General features: G+C 34.1%; 1 protein-coding gene across 2 annotated transcripts in view; it reads left to right on the top strand.

The window, feature by feature from the left end:
- LOC128987003 (E3 ubiquitin-protein ligase MARCHF5-like) overlaps positions 1-19356 on the top strand; it is a 55383-nt gene extending 36027 nt beyond the window's left edge. For both annotated transcript variants that reach the window (XM_054407645.1, XM_054407646.1), the window contains exons 8-9: positions 6322-6432; positions 19237-19356. In XM_054407645.1, coding sequence (XP_054263620.1) covers positions 6322-6426 — 105 coding nt within the window. In that variant the 3' untranslated portion in view covers positions 6427-6432; positions 19237-19356. The remainder of the gene's footprint in view (positions 1-6321; positions 6433-19236) is intronic.
- Positions 19357-22872: the final 3516 nt, after the last annotated feature.

Genomic DNA, 22872 nt, shown 5'->3' on the forward strand with positions numbered 1-22872 from the left:
TTGTTATACATCTTTTCCCTATGTACTGTGGAATGGTTTCTGTTAGATATTTTAATAATGTAACATTTAAATGTAGTAACTGAATTTTACTTTATTTAATCACAATTCTATTATGTAACTGAATTTTCATATTAACAATAATAAAATAAGAACAGATGTTTATGAACAACTTATAGCCAGTATATTTGGAATGTACACATCAATCCTCCCCCTTGAATTTTGTTGGTAACATGTGATTGACATGCCGTCTCCATATAGATCCATCATCCATTTTCAGAACATAAATTAATTTACCTTCCTTGCTTTTAACATAACCAAACATCCACTTGTTTTTACTATGCCTGAAGTCGTATGCTTGAACTCTCTCCCCTTTTTTAAAATCTCTCACTACCTTTGCACATTTGAAGTCATTGTTCGAAGATGAAATCTAATCTTGTTCTCACATTTCTCTGAAACATTAGAAAATAAGAGTTTGACCCAGTAGAGTTTCTTGCTTGTCTCAATTGCATTACGAATCGTTGTAACTTTATGTCCATATCCCCTCCTTCATCTTTCATGGCTAGTAGACCCTTCTTTATAGTTTTGACACATCTCTCTGCTTGATCATTGGATGAAGGGTGGAATGGAGCGCTTGTTTTGTGTAACACATCATCGTTTTTCAAAAATGTTTCAAAAGTATGTCCACAAAATTGTCTGCCATTATCAGACACTAAAGTAAATGGAATTCCGAACGTTGAAAACAATTGTCTTAATTTCTTTACACACCAATCAGAAGAAGTAGTTTTTGTTTGAAATACCTCAACCCATTTTGTGTAAGCATCAACCATAATAAAAAATAATTGTTTCCAAAACAAGGCCCAGCAAAATCAATATTTATTCTTTGCCATGGACCATCAGGGGTTTGCCATGGGTGAGGAGTCTTTTGAGGTGGTTTATTTTGTTTTAGACAACATTGTCTACATGTCTTGGCCATATGTTCAATATCACGATCGATGCCTTGCCAATAGCAGTAGCTTCTTGCTAAAGCCTTCATTTTAACTATTCCCAAGTGTCCAAAATGTAGTTCTGTAAGCACTTTTGATTTTAAATTTTGTGGAACGACAACTCTATTACCTTTGAATAAGCATCCATCTTGTAATGTAAACTCATAATCATTGTATCCAAGACTCTCAAGACTTTTTCCTTCTACCAAATATCAAATGATAGTTTTAAGGTGTTTTTCCTTCTGTGATTCATCTGCAATCAGTTTTTTTGTTACTGGTAGTGTTTCCAACTGGTTGATTTGAAAAACAGAATAATCATCCATTGAGTTTGGTAGCGACTTTTCATCTGGAAATCTTGACAAAAAATCTGCGTTTCCGTGTTTTTCTGTTCCTCTAAATTCAACTTTATAGTCAAACCCTGAAAGGAAATGGGCGTAGTTGAAGATTCTAGTCGCTGCCATAGTAGGTAGTGTCTGTTGAGGATCGAATATGGACACAAGAGGCTTATGATCAGTTATTAATATAAACCTGCGTCCATAAATGTATGGGAAGAATTTCTTCAGACCAAAATAAATAGCTGCTGCTTCTTTATCAATCTGGCTGTACTTTACTTCACTTTTTGTTAGAGTGCGTGAAGCAAATGCAATCGGTTTTTCTGTACCATTTTCTAGTCTGTGAGAAAGTACTGCTCCGAGTCCAACAGGTGATGCATCCGTTGCGAGGGTAACCGTCAGATTGGGGTCAAAATGAGTGAAAATTTGTTCACTTGTTTCCTCTTTGACTTTTTGAAAACTATTTTCACAATCAGAGCTCCAGTTGAAGTTAAAATTTTTTGTGAGTAACCTTGTCAAAGGATATATTTTTGTTGAGTAATTTTGTATGAACTTGCTGTAGTAAGTGGCCAAGCCTAAAAACGTTTTTAATTCACTTACATTTGTAGACCTTCTAGCATTTAGAATTGCTACAGTTTTCTCAGGACTTTTGTGTAGGCCTTTTTCATCAATAATGTGCCCGAGGTATTTGATACTTTTTTCAAAAAAACTTACATTTGTCTCTATTTAAATGTAGGTTGTGCTTCTGTAGAACATTGAGGACTTTGACTTTCTCTAATCTCTGAAGAGTTTCCTCGTAAGTTGATCCCTGTACTAAAATATCGTCAAAAAAACATTGCACTCCATCCATACCTTGTAGTAAAGAATCCATGAATTTTTGCCACAGGGAAGGAGCAACCTTGACTCCAAACATCAGTTTTTTTACTTTGAACAACCTCTTATGAGTACTTAGAGTTTGCATTTTGCTACTGTCTTCGTCCATTTGCATATGTAAATAAGCATTGCTTATATCAAGAGAACAAAAGTATTTACCTCCACTCATTGTAGAAAAAATGTCTTCAATCCTCGGAATCGGGTACTTCTCATCTTCCACCACTTTGTTCAGAGAAACCTTGAAATCAGCGCAGATACGAATGTCACCATTGGGTTTTATTACAGGCACAATTGGTGTTCCCCATTCTGAGTTATCCACCTTGGTGATAATCTTTTGTGTTTCCAGACGGCTGAGTTCATTTTCAACTTTTGTTTTGATTGCATATGGAACCTGTCTGGCTTTTATGTATATAGGGCTTGAGTTGTCCTTCAAGTTTAATTTTGCTTTAAAGTTTGGAATACATCCTATGTTTTTGTCAAACAATTCTTCATAATTCGCAAGTAATGAATCCAGCTCAGGTTTCCTTGTTTCCTTCATGTTTATAGATTTTATTTCTCCCCAGTCTAGTTTTATTTCTCTCATCCATTCTCGTCCAAAAATCTTCTCGACGTTTTGATTAATGACAAACATTTTCCCCATGAAACACTGTCCCTTATAATCGCATTGTACATACGTTACTCCCTTAGGTTTTATTATTTCCCCTGTGTAGGTGCGTAGCTCTATACCAGTCTTGTAAAGTCTTTTGGAGGGAAATAATCTTTTGTAATCTTCATAAGAAACTGATGTAAGTGATGCTCCAGTATCCAACTCAAAAGATACAATTTTACCTTCCACTTTTATATCAATGTGAAACTTGTCATCCTTCTTTTTGTCAGACAGTAGATTAATTTCATAGATATTGTCTTCAGAAATGTCATTATTTTCAGTGTAATGAACTTGTCTTTTACTGATTTTAGATTTACTTAGGCATACTCTTGAAATATGTCCGATCTTTCCGCAGGTGTTACAGGTTTCATCAATCATTGGACAAACATTCGCTCTATGGTTTACATTCCCACATCGGTAGCATTTCCCTTTCAGTGACTCAAAATCTGTTACTTGAAATTTACCATTTGTATAAGATCCTGTGATGTTTAATTTTGTTCTGGGTCCGTGAATCTGTCGGTTAGACTTTACTTGATTTATGTCTAAGTTTCCACTGTTATGACATATCATAGTACTTTCCTGTTTTGAAAGCTCCATTGTAGTAGCTGTATTAAGGAAGGATTTCTACGAATTGTTTGTGGTCACATTTTTGTAGCAGCTGAGTTTTTATGTCCCTGTCATTAAGTCCACGTATGAGTTGTAGTCGTAATAGGATGTCCAATACAGACTTTCCACAAGTTTCGCAATTAAATTTGCAGTTTGTTGATAGCTTTTTTAGTTCTGTAGCAAAATTTGAAATTGATTCTCCATCTTCTTGTATTCGACTTAAAAATGTGTGTTGTAAAGCCAAAATACTTTTCTTCGGATCTAGGAAGTTGTCAAGTAAGGTTACGAGCTCTTCATACTCTTTATTCATAGGATTGTCTGGTGTACATAGGTCGTATAGGTTTTGATGTAGAAGAGGTGTCAAGGCATGTAAAAGTGTAAATGTCTTCAATTTAGAATCATTGATACCTTTCAAAGTCATAAAGACCTCCAGTCTTCTGGCAAAATTAGAAAAGTTTTCTCTTTCATCATAAGGAGTAAAGCTCAAATTTGAAGTAGGAAGGACTGGAATCGGTGTATTAGTATGTAGATTTGCATTGAAACAATGACTTTGATTAGTAATAGAGTTATGCTGTATACTAGGCGTATGAATCATTTGTGCATCCATTACAGTGGTAGCACTGGTAGCAGAACGGGAGTGCCGATGGAGACCTGTGGGGGTGCGTGCATTTAAAGGGACTTGACCTGGTCTCCATCGGCACTCCCGTTTTGCTACCACTGTAATCTTGTTTTTCTATCATGTTTTCAATACTTTCTCTGTAAGTTAACTCTTGTTCAAAATCTTCTTCTTCTGTATAGAAGTCAATCTTGTCTTGAATTAGGTCATACTTTGATTTAATCTCAGCTAACAAGTCAAGTCTAGTTTTGATGTCATTGATGGAAAATGTTCCTATATCCACATCTTCTTTACATTTCCAAGCTGGAATTTGACTGTTCTTCGCAGTGATTTCAATTTCTTGACTTTATTAACATCTTCTGCTATGTTTTCTATTTCTTCCATTATTCTCGTCGCCATTTGTTAGATATTTTCATAATGTAACATTTAAACGTAGTAACTGAATTTTACTTTATTTAATCACAATTCTATTATGTAACTGAATCTAAATATATAAAAGGCAAAGCCATCACTGACTGACTCACTCGCTCATCACTAATTCTCCCACTTCCCATTTACCTAGGACGCTGAAATTCGGTACACCGATTCTTTGGGCATTAAATAGGAAAACTAAGTAGTTTTTATTCTAAACGGGCTTTCGGGCTCCGCCCCAGTGGCTCTGGAGTTTCCCAAGTTAACCTTATGATTTTTCATATTTAAAAGGAATTAATGAATCTTAACAGCTGTTTCAATTAAACAAGTTGTTTCTGTTCTATGATGTTCCATAGCATTAAAGTTACAAAGATTACCAACAGGGTGCAGCACTATTATTCTTTTAAATTTATGACAACAGCTAATTTGCAACCAAAAGGTGAGTGAGCGTAGCGAACGAACTTCAACCTGGAGGCGAGTTAGCAATAATAAAATAAGAACAGATGTTTATGAACAACTTATAGCCAGTATCTTTGGAATGTACACATCAGTTTCGATGAAGGCAAGTCAATTGAGGCTGAATCGCTGAAGGCTGAACACTTTAGGGACCTAAGTCGTTTTGATGTCTTTTAGCGAATTTCCCTATAGGGAAGTAGCTGTTACCGTAGGTGGCATGGTAAGACCTAGGCCCGGGACCGATTTACTTTTTCATTTTGATGTCCCCAGAGGCCAAAAACACCATTTGTTCAAATTTATATATATATATATAGATTTATATATATATGTGTCCGTGAACACGATAACTTGAGTAATTTTTGTCAGATTTTGATGAAATTTGGTTTGAAGGTGTAAGGCGGGATAAACTTGAATGAGTTCGCAAACCAGCATGATCGGACCATGGGAACAGGGTTTTATGGGGTAAAAATTGGTTTTTCTAATTTTTTACCATCTAAACACAAAATTTCCCAATTTCTCTCTGGACCTTTTTAAAGAGCTTAAAAAAAGAAATAATTTAGTATATCAAAGTGTTTTTGTACAATTATTGGTTACGGAGAAAATTCTAAAAAATGTTATTTTTAAATTCCCATGTTATTCTTATGGAGAATATTGTAAAATGTTGTAGTTTGCTTGTTAATAGATATATTTTGATCTAACTTGGTAAATTTATTCATTTTATACAAAGTTATTCATATTTTACTAAAAAAAACACTTTTTTACCCTCCCTGTAGCACCAAGCCTAGGTACTCATAATACCTAATGTTAATTAAATACATTCAATTGAAAATCAATTCAGGCAAATGGAAATTCGCTTAGTCGGCAGGTTTGCTGCGGCGGGGGTATTTAAATAATTATGACTACAGTGTTTTCATTCAAATAAAGTTCCATAAAATTTGCAGAATATAAATAAATTGATGGGTTGTCAGTATTTTTAACTCTTTGAATAATTATTTACAAGATTGTCTTGGATTTGAAAATGTCATAATTCTTAGAACAACTTTTTTTAAATTTTGGTTATGGTTTTTGGCATTTGAGCCCCAGAACTCTATTCCGTACAACATGTTCGACACAATATATACCATATCATATTACGGTTAGGGTATGTTGACTAACCTAATCTTGCTTCAAAATATTATTTGGCTATTATATAATAGCCTTCACATGAAGTAGGTTACAATTTTAAACTTGTGTCTACGTCCTTTGCATGAGTAGAGAGAAAAATGTTATTTAAATAAGTGATTTAAGAAGGCAATCCAAAAACCAAGAACGGATTTAAAAAAAAAAAACCAACTTGGTGATCTAACAATTGTTTGGATTCATCTTGGTTCTTTTCTAATATTGTATATTTTTTTCCAGGGAGGCCTTACTTTTGTTACCATTAAAGGAGTGTTGAGTATGTACAACTCTCATAGGACATATGTCCAACGAAGCCAGAGAAGGGTTGAGAATAAATGTTTATAATATGTTGTAAGTACTCTGTTAAACTTAGAATTTAGTTTTTTTGTACATTAATGGATATTATAATTTAGATTATGTACTTGGATCTTGACTATCAGAAATGTATCTATGCTTGACGATCAACTAGCCAATGATCAAGAATTATTTTAAGTGTTCTTATGACTTCTTAAACAAATCTTCTATGTGTCTGGCCAAAAGTGTTGAATAAAATGTTGCATTAAACTACATGGTTATGGTGACAGAATGATGCACATTTGAGGTTCCCAACTTCAACTGATAGAGAATAACAAATGAATCAAGATTTTTCAGAAATGATTGTAGTTGTTGTGGAAAATGTTACATTACTATGTTAAAATGCACTTATTGTTAATTTCAATCTCAATTTTAAAATCCTCACAAAATTGAATTAACACATAATCGTTGGGTATGGCAAAATTTCAATTTAAATTCTTCGTTAAAGAAATTATTTTTAATATCGACACAAATTTTAATAACATTCAGAGCTTTATTTCTCGGTTACCGAGTTCCGCTGAGGTTATCAAATATTACTAAAAACTTCCTTATTTAAAAGGCTTTACAATGATGTATAACAACCTTTACCTACTGTCAAATCCATGGTGAATTTTACGCACTATTGTGAAAAAACACGGATTAGCCAAAACTGATATTGTAAAAAATAATGAATTTAACTTACTATTTTATGAGCAGACCACTGATGACAAGGGTTTGTGCAATTTATGATTGACCAGACTACACCTCCATCAAACTAAAGAGTTTTTTTAAGACTTTGGAAAATTTGTTATTAAAAAATCACAACACATTAGTAAAAAACGCAATACTTAATTTCAATCTGAAAGGATATCCGAAGAACAACAAGGAAATCACAAATTAAGGTGGAATCACAGTTTGGGTGTAAAGTGCCCTCCGTTTTCCCCCAAGCAGGCTCTAGCTTGCTTGCGAATTGCGCCAACTGTGACCTCATACGTCAGTTTTTCCCCCACTTTCCCAGCAGCCTCAAAGATTCTCTCCCGTAACTCAACTTCAGAGTTTAAAACAGTTGAGTAAACTAGACTTTTCATTTAACCCCACACAAAAAAATCTAACGGGCTCAAGTCTGGAGATCAAGGAGGCTATTTCACACTTCCTCCACGTCCAACCCATGTCGGGGATAGCCACAACCGAACGCTTTCAGTAAAATGTGGTGCAGCACCATCCTGCTGAAATATGATTTAGCTCTTTGTCGAGTATGAATGTCATCCAACAACTGGGGTAGAGAGTGCTGGGGAAAATCTAGGTAAAAATCACCGTTCAGATTTCCTTTGAAGATATGAGGACCAATTAACCGATCTCCAATCACACCTGCCCACACATTGATCCCAAATATTTTTGAAAAGAAGCTTCTCTGGAAGCTTTTGTATTTTCATTATTCCAAAGATGCATGTTGTGAATATTTATCACACCGTCTGGTGAAAAGGGATTTATCAGTCCAATTTTTTTTAAGAAAGTAATATTCAACAATATAACGGTTTGTGATGGTAATTCCAGTAATTCCAGTTTAGGCACTTCTCTATGTAACACCACATCGACAATATCATTACATTCAGATTCATGCAAGAGTGATGTAGGCACATCTAATGAAAAATGTTCAGTTGCTTCTGAGGTTGTTTCATCAAAGAATAAACTGAAAATACAGGAGGAGTTACTTGGAAAAAACTGGATCTCAGATGACTCTCTTTTACCTTATTTAAATATTCTAAATGAAAGATATCTTCAGAACAAGAATTGTCTGGCATTAAATCCTCTCATAGTTAGTGGAGTCAAAAATTGCCTGGAATTTGGCTATTTATTAGATCCTTTTGACATTAAAAACAAAAATGTCCTTATCATGGCAGTAAATGATTCAGACCAAATAACCACGAATGAAAACACCACGGCCGGAACTCACTGGAGCCTTCTTGTGTACAGTAAAGAAATCAACAATTTTCTTTATATTGATTCAAGTAATAACTACAACTTAAATCCAGCTAAAACTGTGGCTCGTAAAATATCAGACTATTTAGGAGGAAACGCTTTGAGGGCTGATTTTATTGAACTAAAGGGACCTCAACAGCCCAATTCATACGACTGTGGTGTGTGTGTATGCTGGCTGATTGAGGCAATCGTCTTTGATATTATAACTAAAGGTAGCATCAACTTTGAGTTTCTACAGCATGTAGCACTGGATGAAGCTGATTTAGTTTGTAAGAGGTCACATCTGGCCTATGTGTTGAGCAATCACTGGGATTTGAGCAACAGTTTTATAACAACACTAATGCTAAATAAGGACTATAAGTATCCTAAAGATAGGGATCAGAAGGCAGAAGGTGAAAATCACAATGAAAAGGATAACATCTTGAGGAAAACCCTTGATATAAGAAATACAACTCCCTCCATAGCAAACAATAGTATTTGGACAACAGTTACCTCAAAGGGCAGTAGAAATAACACAGCACAAGCAAAAAGTAAAAATCCATTAGGAATAAACATTAAAACAACGAATCAATTTGAATGTTTAAAAAGTCACCCTAATGAATCTAATATCACTTGTTCATCTACAGAAGCTTCAGTCAATAGTAAACCACGTCTTAGTATACATAAAAAAAGTCAAAGAAACAAATTAAACATTAAAACTGGATCTACGGGGGGTAAAAAACAGCACCGTGTGACTATTCTGGCTGATAGTCAGGGAAGGGATCTTTCCACTACCATGGCCAGTATCATCGATAACTCATTTGATGTGTTTGGACACGTAATACCAGGAGCACCTTTGGAACACGTGGTAAAAACTGCCTCTGATAGCACACTCCTAAAATCTTATACCGAGAATGACTGGATCCTCTTGATAGGCGGCTCAAACAACATCAAATTAAATCATACCATGAAAGACCTTGATCAAACATCTGATATGTTAATCAATGCTCTTGAAAGTCAATTAGCATATTTCAAAAACATAAATTTGGTGATTGCAACCATACCATATCGCTATGACTTAAATAATGACAAAGAACAACACAAACTTATATGGGAGATAAACAACAAAATAAGATCTTTGGTTTATAACAATTCTAATGCCTACCTTTTGGACTTGCACCTATTGGAAAGATCACATCATAATGAACACGACTACCACATTAATAAAAAAGGTAAAAGATTTATTTCTAACATCATGCACAGTATCTTTGCAAGTAAATATCTGAGCTCTGCCTTGAAAAAAACACCAATTACCACAGACAAATCAATAATTGTTTCTGAGCAGAACATGTCAAGTGTTATAGAAGATAGGTGTAACGATGAAAAAGTAGCTTTTGCCCACACTATATCCGGAGACTTTGGTCATGAGAGGCATATGTCTGCAGGTGTGGCAGCTAAGTTTGGGAAAAAATTTGGTAAACCTTCTGTTTGGGATTGTGCTTCTAGTCATCTGGCATACCAAAAAAATAAAAAAGGAGCAGCTGTTTACAGCTTGATTACAAAGTTACATTATAATGGCAAACCAAAAATTATCGACTACAATAAGGCTTTCCAGCAACTTACAACAGATTTTAAGAAAAGGAATTTCTGTCACCTTGTTTGTTCACCAATGGGATGTGTAAGGGACAATATTCATGTTGAAACCTTTGTAAAAAACATTGTTAAGTTCCAAAGGCAGACAAATGCAACAGTGAATATTGTAATTTATGATGAGCAGACGAGACGAATTTTAAGAAATGGATTAGATCATAATCGCTTTAAAATAAAACTGGAAAAAACTTTGGAAAAAGAAATTTGTCAAGTTTTACCAAAAGGTCAACCTGCACCACCACTCTCTTCAGCTACTCATCTTTCACCTGACAGACATGCTCCACCTGATGTTGATGTTTCGATGATGTCAGGCTCATCACCCTGCAGTGGAATGCCTAACCAACCACCTAACGTCGAGAGTTCACCTCAACCACAGCCGATGACACACGACAACCCTACCATCAGCATCAGCAGCCCACCAACGGTTCCAGGTCATCTTCTTTTTAGTGAAGTGCTCAAGATACCAGAAAGTGTTTTTAAAAAGCAGAGCAGTGAAAGTGTAAATATTGAAACCAGTGAAATTATTGTAAATAGTAATAATAGTTTTTTATAAATAATGCTAGTACTCTATCCAATGTGAAAAAGATGAATTTTTTTTACAAATTAAATAATTCTGACTGCCCTGAGTTCATAAACAATGTTATGGGTCAGAATGCACCTCTTAGATGTGATATAATAAATAATAGAAATATAATTAGTTTTAATGAAATAGATTCTATAGATTTAACACATGATTCATCTTTTTCACAAAACAAAACTGTTCAACCTAATGTTAATTCAAGCTTAAGCCTCTTAAAGGATGATAATTATTGTTTTATTTGTAAGTGTTCCTATTATGATGTATATAAGAAAAGTGAACAATGGGAAAGATGTACAGGTTTTTGTGAAGTAAGCAATAAAAATAATGTAGTTTGGATGATGCATTTAAACATACAAGGAGGGTTTACTAAAAAATGCCATGAACTTGAGATATTGTTGCAAGATTCAAATGTGGACATAATTTGTTTTAATGAACATTGTCTAGCAGAAAATCAAATTAATCTTTTATCAAGTCTTAATAATTACATTGTTGGGGCCTACTTTTGTAGGGGCGTAACTGCAAGGGGGGGGCTCGTGTATTCTTCTGAAACGTGGTTATGTTTTTAAAGAAAGGACAGATTTTTATATTTATAATGAGGAACATGTTTTTGAAGTTTGCTGCATTGAATTACCCTCTTTGAATGCTATTGTAATTTCAATCTACAGAACACCTTATGAAAATAATTTTAAAACTTTCATGGAGAAACTAGAGTTACTTTTAACCAAGTTGCAAACTTACTTTAAAACTCACCAGATCTACATTACAGCGGATTTCAATGTTGATATTTTAAGAACCTGTAACTTACCCAACCATAGAAATTTGTTCTTAGATTTAATTAGTATGTATGGTTTTAATGCAAACTTTTGTTCTCCGACTAGGATTACTCAAAAGTCAGTCACGTGTATTGATAACATTTTAACTAGTGATTTTTTAGAATTGAATTCCCAAATTAAGAGATCCAAAATGAATATCGAATTAGGTGTCTCAGACCATAGGGCTCTTTTTATAGATATTTCAAATAGTAATGCCAAACTGCATAAAAGAATAAGTAAGAAGAGATTATTTTCAAATAAAAATAAGTTAATGTTCTACAAATGCATTTCTGAAACTCACTGGAACATAAAGCCATCTCAGGATTGACAGACAAATTTCAATTGTTTCTTCAATCAATTGTTGGTTCATTTTGATCACTGCTTTCCACCAAAATTTTTTTCTAGTAGATTGCATAAGAATACAAGTAAAGGCTGGGTGACTAAAGGTATCATTGTATCAAGTAAACGTAAAAGAGAATTATGTGTAATTTCTAAAACTAACAAGGATGTGAATTTTCAAAACTATTACAGAAATTACAGAAAAATATTTAAAGCTGTTTGTGATAGAGCCCGTAAAATGTTGAACTGTAAGGTAATAACCACAGCTGAAAACAGGAGCCAAGCAGTGTGGATTGTTGTCAAGTCTGAACTTGGTGTCTTGAGATCTAAAGATATGGACTTTCCTGATTTGTGTGTCAGAGATAAGCTGATAACTCATGGTCAGGCTATTTCCAACTTTCTCAATGTAAAGTTTGCAAACACCTCTAAGGATATTAACTGCATACCTTGTTTGGATACTGCATCCAAGTTAGTAAATAATTTTATGATTAATCAAAGAAATAATTTCAAATTCAGACATGTATCTGTATCAGAAATTAAAACTACGATAAAAAAATTAAAAAATAAAAAATCTGTAGGATGGGATGGGATTTCAGTTGAAATAATAAAAAATATTATGAACTTTATAGCGGAGCCACTGTGTCTGATTTTAAATCAATGTTTTGATGAAGGAATTTTTCCATACCAATTAATAAATGCTGAACTGAAACCACTTTTCAAAAAAGGTTCAGTAGAAAACCCAGAAAACTATCGTCCAGTGTCAATTTTACCATCTCTATCTAAAATTTTTGAAAAAATAGCATATGAACAAATGTACTCTTTTTTTGAAAACAATGATCTGTTTACAGATAATCAATTTGGCTTTAGATTGGAAAAAAACACAATATCAGCTGTCTCTGATTTCTTAAATCGAGTGTCGGAGGGCTTGGATGGATCTCAGAGTACTGCAGCAGTGTTCTGCGATCTTTCCAAGGCGTTCGATTGTGTGAACCATAATGTATTAAGCAATAAACTTAAATATTATAACTTCTCTGATCTGGCGCTGTCTTGGATACAATCTTATTTAAGAAACAGGCAACAAAGAACTGTCATTAAGAAAAATGGTAGAAATTTCATTTCAAAATGGCAAACCATCAATTGTGGTGTACCCCAAGGATCAATTTTAGGTCCCTTGTTATTTTTAATATTCATTAACGATGTACCTAACAATGTATCATCAAACCTAATATTATATGCTGATGACACTACAGCCATAGTAAAAGCAAAAGATGTACATACTCTTAGATTAGAACTTGATCAATCAATTGTAGACTTAACTAACTGGTTTGCGGCAAATGGTTTAAAACTTAATAATGCTAAAACACATATTATGCAATTCCAAACACTACAAAATAAGCAAAACATAATTTTTGAATTACCGTACAAAAATGATATTTTAGCTTTTGTTGAACAAACTAAATTTTTAGGCATAAATATTGATAAAAATTTGACATGGAAACTTCACATTGAAATACTAGCTAAAAGATTACATACAGCTTGTTTCCAGATGTATGTTTTAAGAAACATAATTGATTCTAAAACAAAGCTGATAGTTTATTATGCGATATTTTTTTCCATTATGCAATATGGTATTGAGTTATGGGGCTCAACATCATATGCCTCAACAATTTTTAAGGTACAAAAGAAGTTTTTAAGAATCTTATCATTTACACACAAAAAAAAGTCATGTAAACCGCTTTTTGAAACATATGGAATTTTAACAATGCCTTCACTTTACATTTATAAAATTCTGGTATACTTTAAGAGTAATCCACAATTATTTATAAAAAATCAATTTATTCATCACTACCCAACACGTTCAAAAAATAATTTGCAGTATCCAAGACATCGGCTATGTGTTTACGAAAGATCACCGTACTATATGAGTCTGAGGCTTTACAACGGTTTACCTGCTTATTTTAAAAACATCAATAGTATTATAAAGTTTAAGAAAGAATTCAAATTATTACTTATAAAAAAGAAATACTATACAATAGAAGAGTATTTAAATGATTGTTTTTTAAAAAGTGACTATTTTAATTTTAATTCTTAGATTTAGTTTTTCATTTTTGTTAGCTAAGAAATGACAATGTCATCTGTTTCACCAGCTTTGCTGGAAATGTGAAATGTTTTATGACAATAAAGTGATATTATTATTATTATTATCACGTTGAAGAAGCCAGCGGCAGAACTCCTTTCTGGATTCAAAGGCACGAGGCTCCAATCCTTGGACCTTAGTGCAAAATGATACGGATGGAAGTTATTGTCCTTTAAACACTTTATGTACTGTCCACTGGGACGTACTAGTTTCAAGGGAAAGCTGCCTAACACTAGTAGTAGGATTATCGATAACTTCTTGAATCACACCCTCTTTAGCTGCAACGTCATGCATAGGTCCTACTTCTTTCTTCATGGTGTCTACTCTCCGGGAAAACCGGGAAACCTCCGGGAATTTTATCTTACCTTGAAATGTCCTGGAAAACTCCAGGAAACCACCCAAACCTCCGGGACTCCGGAGCCCGGTCATCGGAATCGTCAGCTAACCGAAACGCTACCGCTTTTGTTGCCGCGATCGCGGGAAACGATTATCGGTGTTCCCGAAACCGCAAGATATGCCTACGGGTGTTGCCGCGATCGCGGGAGACGATTATCGGTGTCGCCGAAACCACGAGATATGCCTACGGGTGTTACCGCGATCGCGGGAGACGATTATCGGTGTCGCCGAAACCACGAGATATGCCTACGGATGTTACCACGATCGCGGGAGACGATTATCGGTGTCGCCGAAACCGCGAGAAATGCCTACGGGTGTTACCGCGATCGCGGGAGACGATTATCGGTGTCGCCGAAACCGCGAGATAAGCCTACGGATGTTACCACGATCGCGGGAGACGGTTATCGGTGTCGCCGAAACCGCGAGATTTCTTCACGGGTATTGCCGCGATCGCGAGAGACGATTATCAGTGTAGTCGAAACCGCAAGATATGCTCTCACGGGTATTGTCGTGATCGCGAGAGACGATTATCGGTGTCGCCGAAAGTGCGAGATATGCCTATGGGTGTTGCCGCAATCGCGGGAAAATATTACCGAAACCGCAAAGTTAGCTCACGGGTGTTGCCGTGATTGCGGGAAACAATTACCAGTGTTGTCTAAATCGCAAATTATGCACACGGGTGTTGCCGTGATCGTTGACGCTGTGACGTTTTGTCGCTGGTGTTGATACTGCAAGATATGCTCACTGGTATTCATCCGATCGCGGGAGATGATAACTGGTGTCGCCTTACCTACCAGTTGTACTGTTTTATTATGTTGTTCAAAATATTATTCTTTGGAAATGTTTTGTTTCAAATAATAATAATCATTAATAATAATCATCATCATCATTAATAAAAATAATAAGCATTAATAATAGTAATAATAATAATTTATAATAATAATAAATTATTATTAGCGGGTTGCGATTAGTTAAACGGATTCCGATAGTAGCTCTTAAAATTCAGGGATTTGTCTTGAATTCTCCTGGAAAACTCCTTGAATTTTTCAAACCAGGTTTAGTAGACACCATGTTCTTCTTCTTCTCAACTGATCCGATCCTGTTTCCAGCAAACATTGATGCATTCTAGTAAACAACTGAGTACTGGGGGTGTTGCGATCAGGATACCGAGCCTGGTATTCTCTCTGAGTAGCCGACGCATTACCATTACACAAACCATAAATAAAATGCATTTCAACTCACTCCCGAATCGAAAAAGACATAGTTGACTGATCACTGTCCACATGTGACTGGTCGATTTTTAAAAATATGACTACGCTTTGTTGTCTCATTGCTTAGATAAAGTATTGTTATCAGTAAAATACCTGAATCTATTGACAAAGTCCATTCAACAAATTAGAAATTCCAGGAGTTGATTGGAATCTTATCTGAAATATGAAAAATATTTGATAACCTTAACTTTTTATACAAAACCTTTTTACTGTTACATGTTCTTAGGTTAAACTTGATAAATATAAACAAAGTGTTGCACGCGAGAAAAATTCCCAATTATTAGTTGCCTGCACTTAAGTGTATTATTCTTCATAATAGCTTTTTTTAGCCCTACCATGTTTTTTTCACAATATTGACATGATAATTACATTAGGAAATTTTCCATCAGGTAAATACATCATTGTAAAGCCCTTTAAATGAGGAAGTTTTCAGCTTCCAAAATTAAAGATAATGTTCTAAATAACTAAATCAGTATAGAAGAATTTTCTATATTACACTTTTTATTTTTCAATTGATCCGTTCCCTCATGTCAACACATGTATATTCACAATATTGAATTTAGTGAATTATGTAATTTTTTAAATTTTTATTTAAACTTAAAAAGCTAACGATGAAATTTACATCCTAAATCTTTTGTAGCTTAAAAATTTCAATAACGTTCTTGCACAGCAAGTTATCCAAAAGTTTATTTAAGAGCTCCTGCATAAACTAAAACCGGCAAAAATGCCGTTTATAGGCTACAGTTAAAAAAATACCCCAAAAAGGTGCCAAGCACAATTTTGAGGTTAGATTCCTTCCACAATTCTATACTACAGTGTAGTTATTGTTCTATTCCGTTTTACTACATCCAAAGAAAAGCCCTACACCACACAAAATTTGGAACAATCCCCAACATTGACAAAATTTTTGGATTTAAAAAGAATTATACTGGATTGAAGTATAAAACTAGCACTATAAGCGCCAAGCAAAACAAAATCTCGCGGCAATGGCTAACCTCTTACTTAATTACTTTAGAGTTTGGGGGACATGCCAGTCTCATACTACGTTAAGTAGCATAGGCTGCACTCAACGTGTTAAAAAATACTATCCTGGGCTATGCCCCAGTGAATTAGTTTTTTTAGAAATATAACTCTAAAAAACTATAATATGCTCAATGTGTGGATGGTACAACTTGTTATCATTTAACATTATGTAATCTGATATTCATGCAACATAAATCAAATGTAATGTCAGTATTTTACATTCATAACAGAAAGATTATAGTGTTTTAAATTCCCTTGAAAATTCAACAAGATTAATGATCACTTTAAATTATTAAATTTCAATTGCTTGAACGTGAGTTTCAGACACAGTACTGTACTCCTATTAGGAGCTGAATGCATAGGAAAAAACATTCAAGATACTTTTGCTTGTGTTAACAGCCATGGCAATTTGTCATCTGCAAATCACATCTCCTTCAATTGTGTTTTAAACTGCCAAACTGCCTGAAAATAAAAATTGGTAAATAAGTAAAAGTTGGTTGTCGTGAGATTAAGAATGTCGAACAGATTATCATGGTTTTTACCGAATCTTTTACCAAGAAGAACTGGTAAAATGAGAACCTCTTTTTCAGTACAATATACAACTAAGGTATTACTAACTTAACTCCTAATTTTATTTTTATTTCCTAAGCTGACTAACATTTTATAGGTGTGATCAATTTATTCCAAATCACAAGATAAAAATACAACTTAAATGAATAATTACTACCGTACTACTTCTACGACTTCCTCTAACTGTAACAGTATATTGTTATCTTTTCTTAAATGTTTGTCAAGAACCATAAAGTTCAAATATGTATTTTGTGACTTAGCAAGTGTACCCCAACGATTTCCTTTTAGCGAATTTCCCTATAGGGAAGTTTATTATTTTGAATCTTTGAGCTATTACTGTAGGTGGCATGGTAAGACCTAGGCCCGGGACCGATTTACTTTTTCATTTTGATGTCCCCAGAGGCCAAACTTCAACCTGGAGGCGAGTTAGCGAAGCGAACGAGCTAAACTGAAGGCAAGTGAGCGCAGCGAACGAGCTCCAACCTAAAGGTGAGTGAGCGTAGCGAACGAGCTCCAACCTAAAGGTGAGTGAGCGTAGCGAACAAACTTCAACAAGGACGTGATTGAGCCATGCGAACGAGATAATCTTGAAAATTAAGAAGTTAAACGGGGCAAAGCCCGTGGGTTACAGCTAGTATATATATAGATTTATATATTATATAATATATGTGTGTGTGTGTCCGTGAACGTGATAACTTGAGTAATTTTTGTCCGATTTTGATGAAATTTTGTTTAAAGGTGTAAAGCAGGATAAACTTGAATGAGTTCGCAAACCAGCATGATCGTACTATGGGAACGGGGGTTTGGGGGGTTTTATGGGGTAAAAATAGGTTTTTCCCATTTTTGACCCTAAAAACACAAAATTTCACAATTTCTTTCCAAACCATTATGTAGAGCTTAAAGAAACAAATAATTTAGTATATTGAAGCGTTATTATGCGCCTAAGGGTTACGGGGAAAATTCAAAAGAATTGTAATTTTTAAATTCCCATGTTCTTATGGAGAATAAGTCAACTGTTGTAGTTTGCTTGTTTATGAACATATTTTGATCAAATTTGGAAAATACATTAATTTCTTACTAAACTACAGTACCTATTAACATTTTACATTAAAAAAACACTTTTTTCCCTGTCGCAGCAAACCTAAGTACTCGTTAAACTAATTTGATTTAAATAAGGAATAATAATGTGATATTTTTAAGGAGACATTTTAGTGTAAATCCAATCAGGCAAATAGAAATTCGCTAAGTCTGCAGGTTTGCTTCGGTAGGGGTATTTTTTATTTTGATGTCCTCAGAGACAAAAAACACTATTCGTTCGGATGGTTTTATATGTATATACAGGGTATCCGAAAAAGAATGCCAGAATTTTTAACATCCATCGCTTGGGTGCTAACTAATAAAGTTATAATTTTCTAAAGCAAAAACAATCAGATTTTGATGAAATTTTGTATAAACATGTAAAACTGCGTCTATTGAAACAAGTTCCCCAGCCATCATGATCAGACTATGGGAAATTAAGAGGGGTTTTATCGAGTAAAACATTGTTTTTCCTATTTTGACCCTAAAAACATAAAATGTTGCAATTTCTTTCGAAACCATTTTGTAAAGCTAAAAAAAACAAATAATTTAGTATATTAAAATAAATAATTTAGTGTTTTCATGTGTTTAATGGCTATGGAGAAAATAAAAATAAATTGTTAACACTTCCATCTTATTCTTATGGAGAATAAATAGGCCTAAACATTTTGCTTGTTTATGAACATATTTTGATCAAATTTGGAAAATGTATTTTTTAAACGAACATTTCACCAAAAAACACTTCATTACCTTTCCTGTAGCAGCAAACCTAAGTACTCCTTAAACTAATTTTATTCAAATGGGGAATAAATATGACATTTTAGTGAAAATCCAATCAGGTCCAAATGGAAATTCACTTAGTCTGCTGGTTTTCTGTGGCGGGGGTATATTTTTCTTTTCTGTTTGCTTGGATTAAGTACCAACAGTTATTATGACAATTTCAATGAATTTCTGTACTTCCTCTTTAAGTCAAGTAATTACTTCATATTTCTAATCTCCTTGTTTCAGAATTGGACGTAAACCCCAGCAAAACACAAGAAAAATAGAGTCTAAGATTTTTTCACAATGTAAATAATTATTGTACATTACCTTGCTGTATAAATAAACTTATTACTTTTTATATCACAACTGGTTTTTTTTTACAAACTTATTCTTTTTACATAATGATTTTACTATAATCCCTTCACCCTTCACCCTTCACCTACAACTGGTTTTTTTTTTAATCTAGCCTTTTCAATTCAACCTGATGACGTTGTCCTGTAATCCAGGTCACGAATTGTGGATATTTATAGGCATGCACTGTGGATGCGATGCTCCCTGGTGTGGATTAATGTCCGCTGTACTATCCTGATGATTAGACCAATTTGTTAATTACAAGGAAAAAATGTTGTTTGGATTCTACTATAAACTGCAGGTTCCTTACTTAGTTGCCATCGGCTGTATGAGCTAAACAGCTGTGTCTAAGGAACATGTCAGCATTAGCAGGGGTGCCCATCCCCCCCTAGACTCATGACGCACCCCCCCCCCCCCCAATTGAGCAACAGCCCCCCCACCATAAATAATGAGGTACACAACAAATGAGAAACATTATTCCCTGCCTGGGCATTATTTGTAAAACTAAAAGAAGTTTTATAATTTTTTTTTTAATATTGAAAATTTAAACCCAGTTAATCTATTTAAATAAAGTTATATTTTTTGTCTGTACATTTCTCAGAATTATACATATTTTTACGTTTTATACATTGAAGAAGTTTAAACAAGTGTTATCATCTCAATTTATGTCCGTCTGTCACGGCTCAGAAGGCATTTTAGGTAGCCTACTCTGACTAAAACTATAGAGTACCGATTATGATTCTAATGGTTTAATTGTATTCACAGGATTGGCGAGAGTGTCTTTAGCCATTAATATATGGCCTCACTATTTTGGATATAAAATAACGGACGATCAAAAACCCAATTTTGTGTGATTTTTCAAGTTTTTTTTCCATGTTTACTACATAGACGTCATTTATGAAATACTAATAATCTGTTGAGAGAACACGTCGAGATTACGAACAGCTGTTTTGATAAAGATTCCTTTTTCTAGCTTTCACTGCGCTGATATGTTTACATAAATGTTGTTTACGAATACTGTGTAGGCCCTAACCATTTCCGATCCCGTTTGTAACCATTTCCGATCACATTTGTAAGCAAATCAAAAACCAAGTGAGATTAATAACCGTGTGTCTTTGGCTTAAATAACGGGTTTGATTTATCACGGGTACTAATATGTAACTCTGAATTAAATTAAATAACTAGCCATCATCCAGGTCTCGGAACCAGAGATTCTGTGTGTATCAAGTTGTACTTGAATTTTGATTACCGGGAAAAGTCTGTGAATCAGTTTTGTACAGGACTGGAAAACTCATCTATATAAATAAAATTACAGTAGAGTTTTATAAGTCACCTCAATTTAAGGAATTTTTTATTTCAAGAATATCTATATAGCGTTCGTAATCTCTGCTTATCGAATTATCAGCGTCTTTCTCTTGATATAACAACCCCATCTCCCTTTGGAAACATCACAGCTCCTTTGATGAAAATGAAATGGAAACAACGCTTGCACCAACAATCGTCTGCTCCGTTTTACACTTTTGTCTGCTGTGCGCTATATGTTACAACAGATTTCAGATACAACAGCTGGGGAATGATGACGATATAGCTCAGTAAACTGTGACAGTAACTTTAGTCAGGCTGTTATTGGGCAATGAGTAGGCTTAAATATGGTGACTTGTTGAATTTGTGTATAAATTGAAAAGAAACCTAATAACAGAAGAACTAAGAAAAAGAATAACAAGATTGTTCTTGTTACATTCTTTTACAAGAGTGTTTTTATTATCTCTAAATATAATTTTACACTTTTTTATTACAGTACTTATCTTTCAATTCCTATGCTGTGATACAGCACCTACCGGTAGCCTATCATGAGCAGTAGCTTATAACACTTTCTAAGGTTTAATATTTACGTTATTTATAGCAATGCAGTGTTTGGCTGGTTATAAATAGAGTTTGAGTGAGCTATAATTTTAAACGTTGCCGTTTGTACAACTGAACCAAGATAAATGATTTGAAATGTCATTATTGCACAATAATAATGATTTTGCAATATTGAATTTCGTTTGTAAAAATGCAAATCGTGACGTTAATGGCTGTTTTCATGGGTTTGTCATCTGTTTTTATATACTACATATATTGGAATAACCATATTTTTGATTACCCCCCCCCCCTCCCTATTAACTCAGGTAATCAAGTATTTACACAATAGTGTAGAGTATTGTAGCCTATGCTACTTGATTTTATTTTAACGAGCTTTGTGTCAACAAAGCGTCCTGTGCTGAGTCGCGGTGTAGCTAGACGTGTCAGTACCGCGCGTTTAACTCAGCAGTTGAGCCATCCTGGAAATTTGGAGTTGGTGAATATTTCTGTTTATTCAAATATTTTACTATTGGAGTTGCTGAAGTTTGGAGTTCGTGAAATGTTCTCATTTAAAAATGACCGTGAAATAATTCATTTTGGAAGGAATTGTGATTTTGTTTTTAATGGGTACCTACCCAGGCTTCTCAAAGAAGACTACAAAGGAATAGGTGTCACAGCCATGTTTACACACCATAGCACATTTCTGCACTTTACCCTCACTTCGTTACATTAGGGCCGTAACACATGGGACTAATTTACGTTTTCCTTTTGATGTCCCCAGAGGTCAAAAGATAATTCATTCTTTATACTTTGTAAAAACGATATGCAATTTAGCATGAAGGTGTAGGGTGGCATAAACTTAAATGAATTCGCGAACCAGCAAGATCAATTTATAAAAACAATGGTGTTTTTAAATTTTCAACATTTGGTTTTTTTCATATTATTACGCTTGAAACATAAAAATGCCAAATTTTCATTACAGCCATCATTGAAATGATCGTGTATGCAGCCATCGTGCGTCGTGTGTATTAGTCTCAATCAGCCTAAAATTTTTTTTTTTAATAATCACAGCAAACGATTACTGTATTTAATCTTTCTTAAATTTATTTTATGTTAATCCAAAATTTATCTCTAATGTTTGAGGACATGCAATAGATTGAATGTTTGAAATATTTTATTATTTTTGGCCATAATCAATAGTTCAAAGTGTTTGAATTATAGTTATAGTTATATTCTAAAGTGTGCATATTAACACAATCATAAAAGAAAAATAATTAAATACCGGTGCGTCAGTAAAGAGGTGTTTAAAACAAACCAATTTGAATGAAATTTTCTATATATCCTAACCTAACCTAACCTAACTAACCGAATGAAATAATCGTTAGCCTATATCGAATAGTTGATATATCGATCGATATTTTTACTAGTTTTTTTTTTTTTGTCCTGCTTATGAAAGTCTACCCGTTTTATGTTTTGTTGGAGGCGTAAGCAACAGAAAATACTTGGAAATATCTGTATTGCACGATAGTTGAATCCTCCTCACTTTGGTTTCCACTCATGACTCATCACTGCCACTCCTTGCATATTATGTTGCTACGTGTCCTGCCTTACCTTTATTCGTAGGCTAATTTATTTGTTAGCCTATGTAATTTTTTCATCGGGCTAATATCACACCCTTTATCAGTGAAA

This window comes from Macrosteles quadrilineatus, unplaced genomic scaffold, assembly GCF_028750875.1.
Source record: "Macrosteles quadrilineatus isolate MER2022 unplaced genomic scaffold, UCM_ALF_1.0 Scaffold_2__2_contigs__length_208266976, whole genome shotgun sequence".
Taxonomy (NCBI): Eukaryota; Metazoa; Arthropoda; class Insecta; order Hemiptera; family Cicadellidae; genus Macrosteles; species Macrosteles quadrilineatus.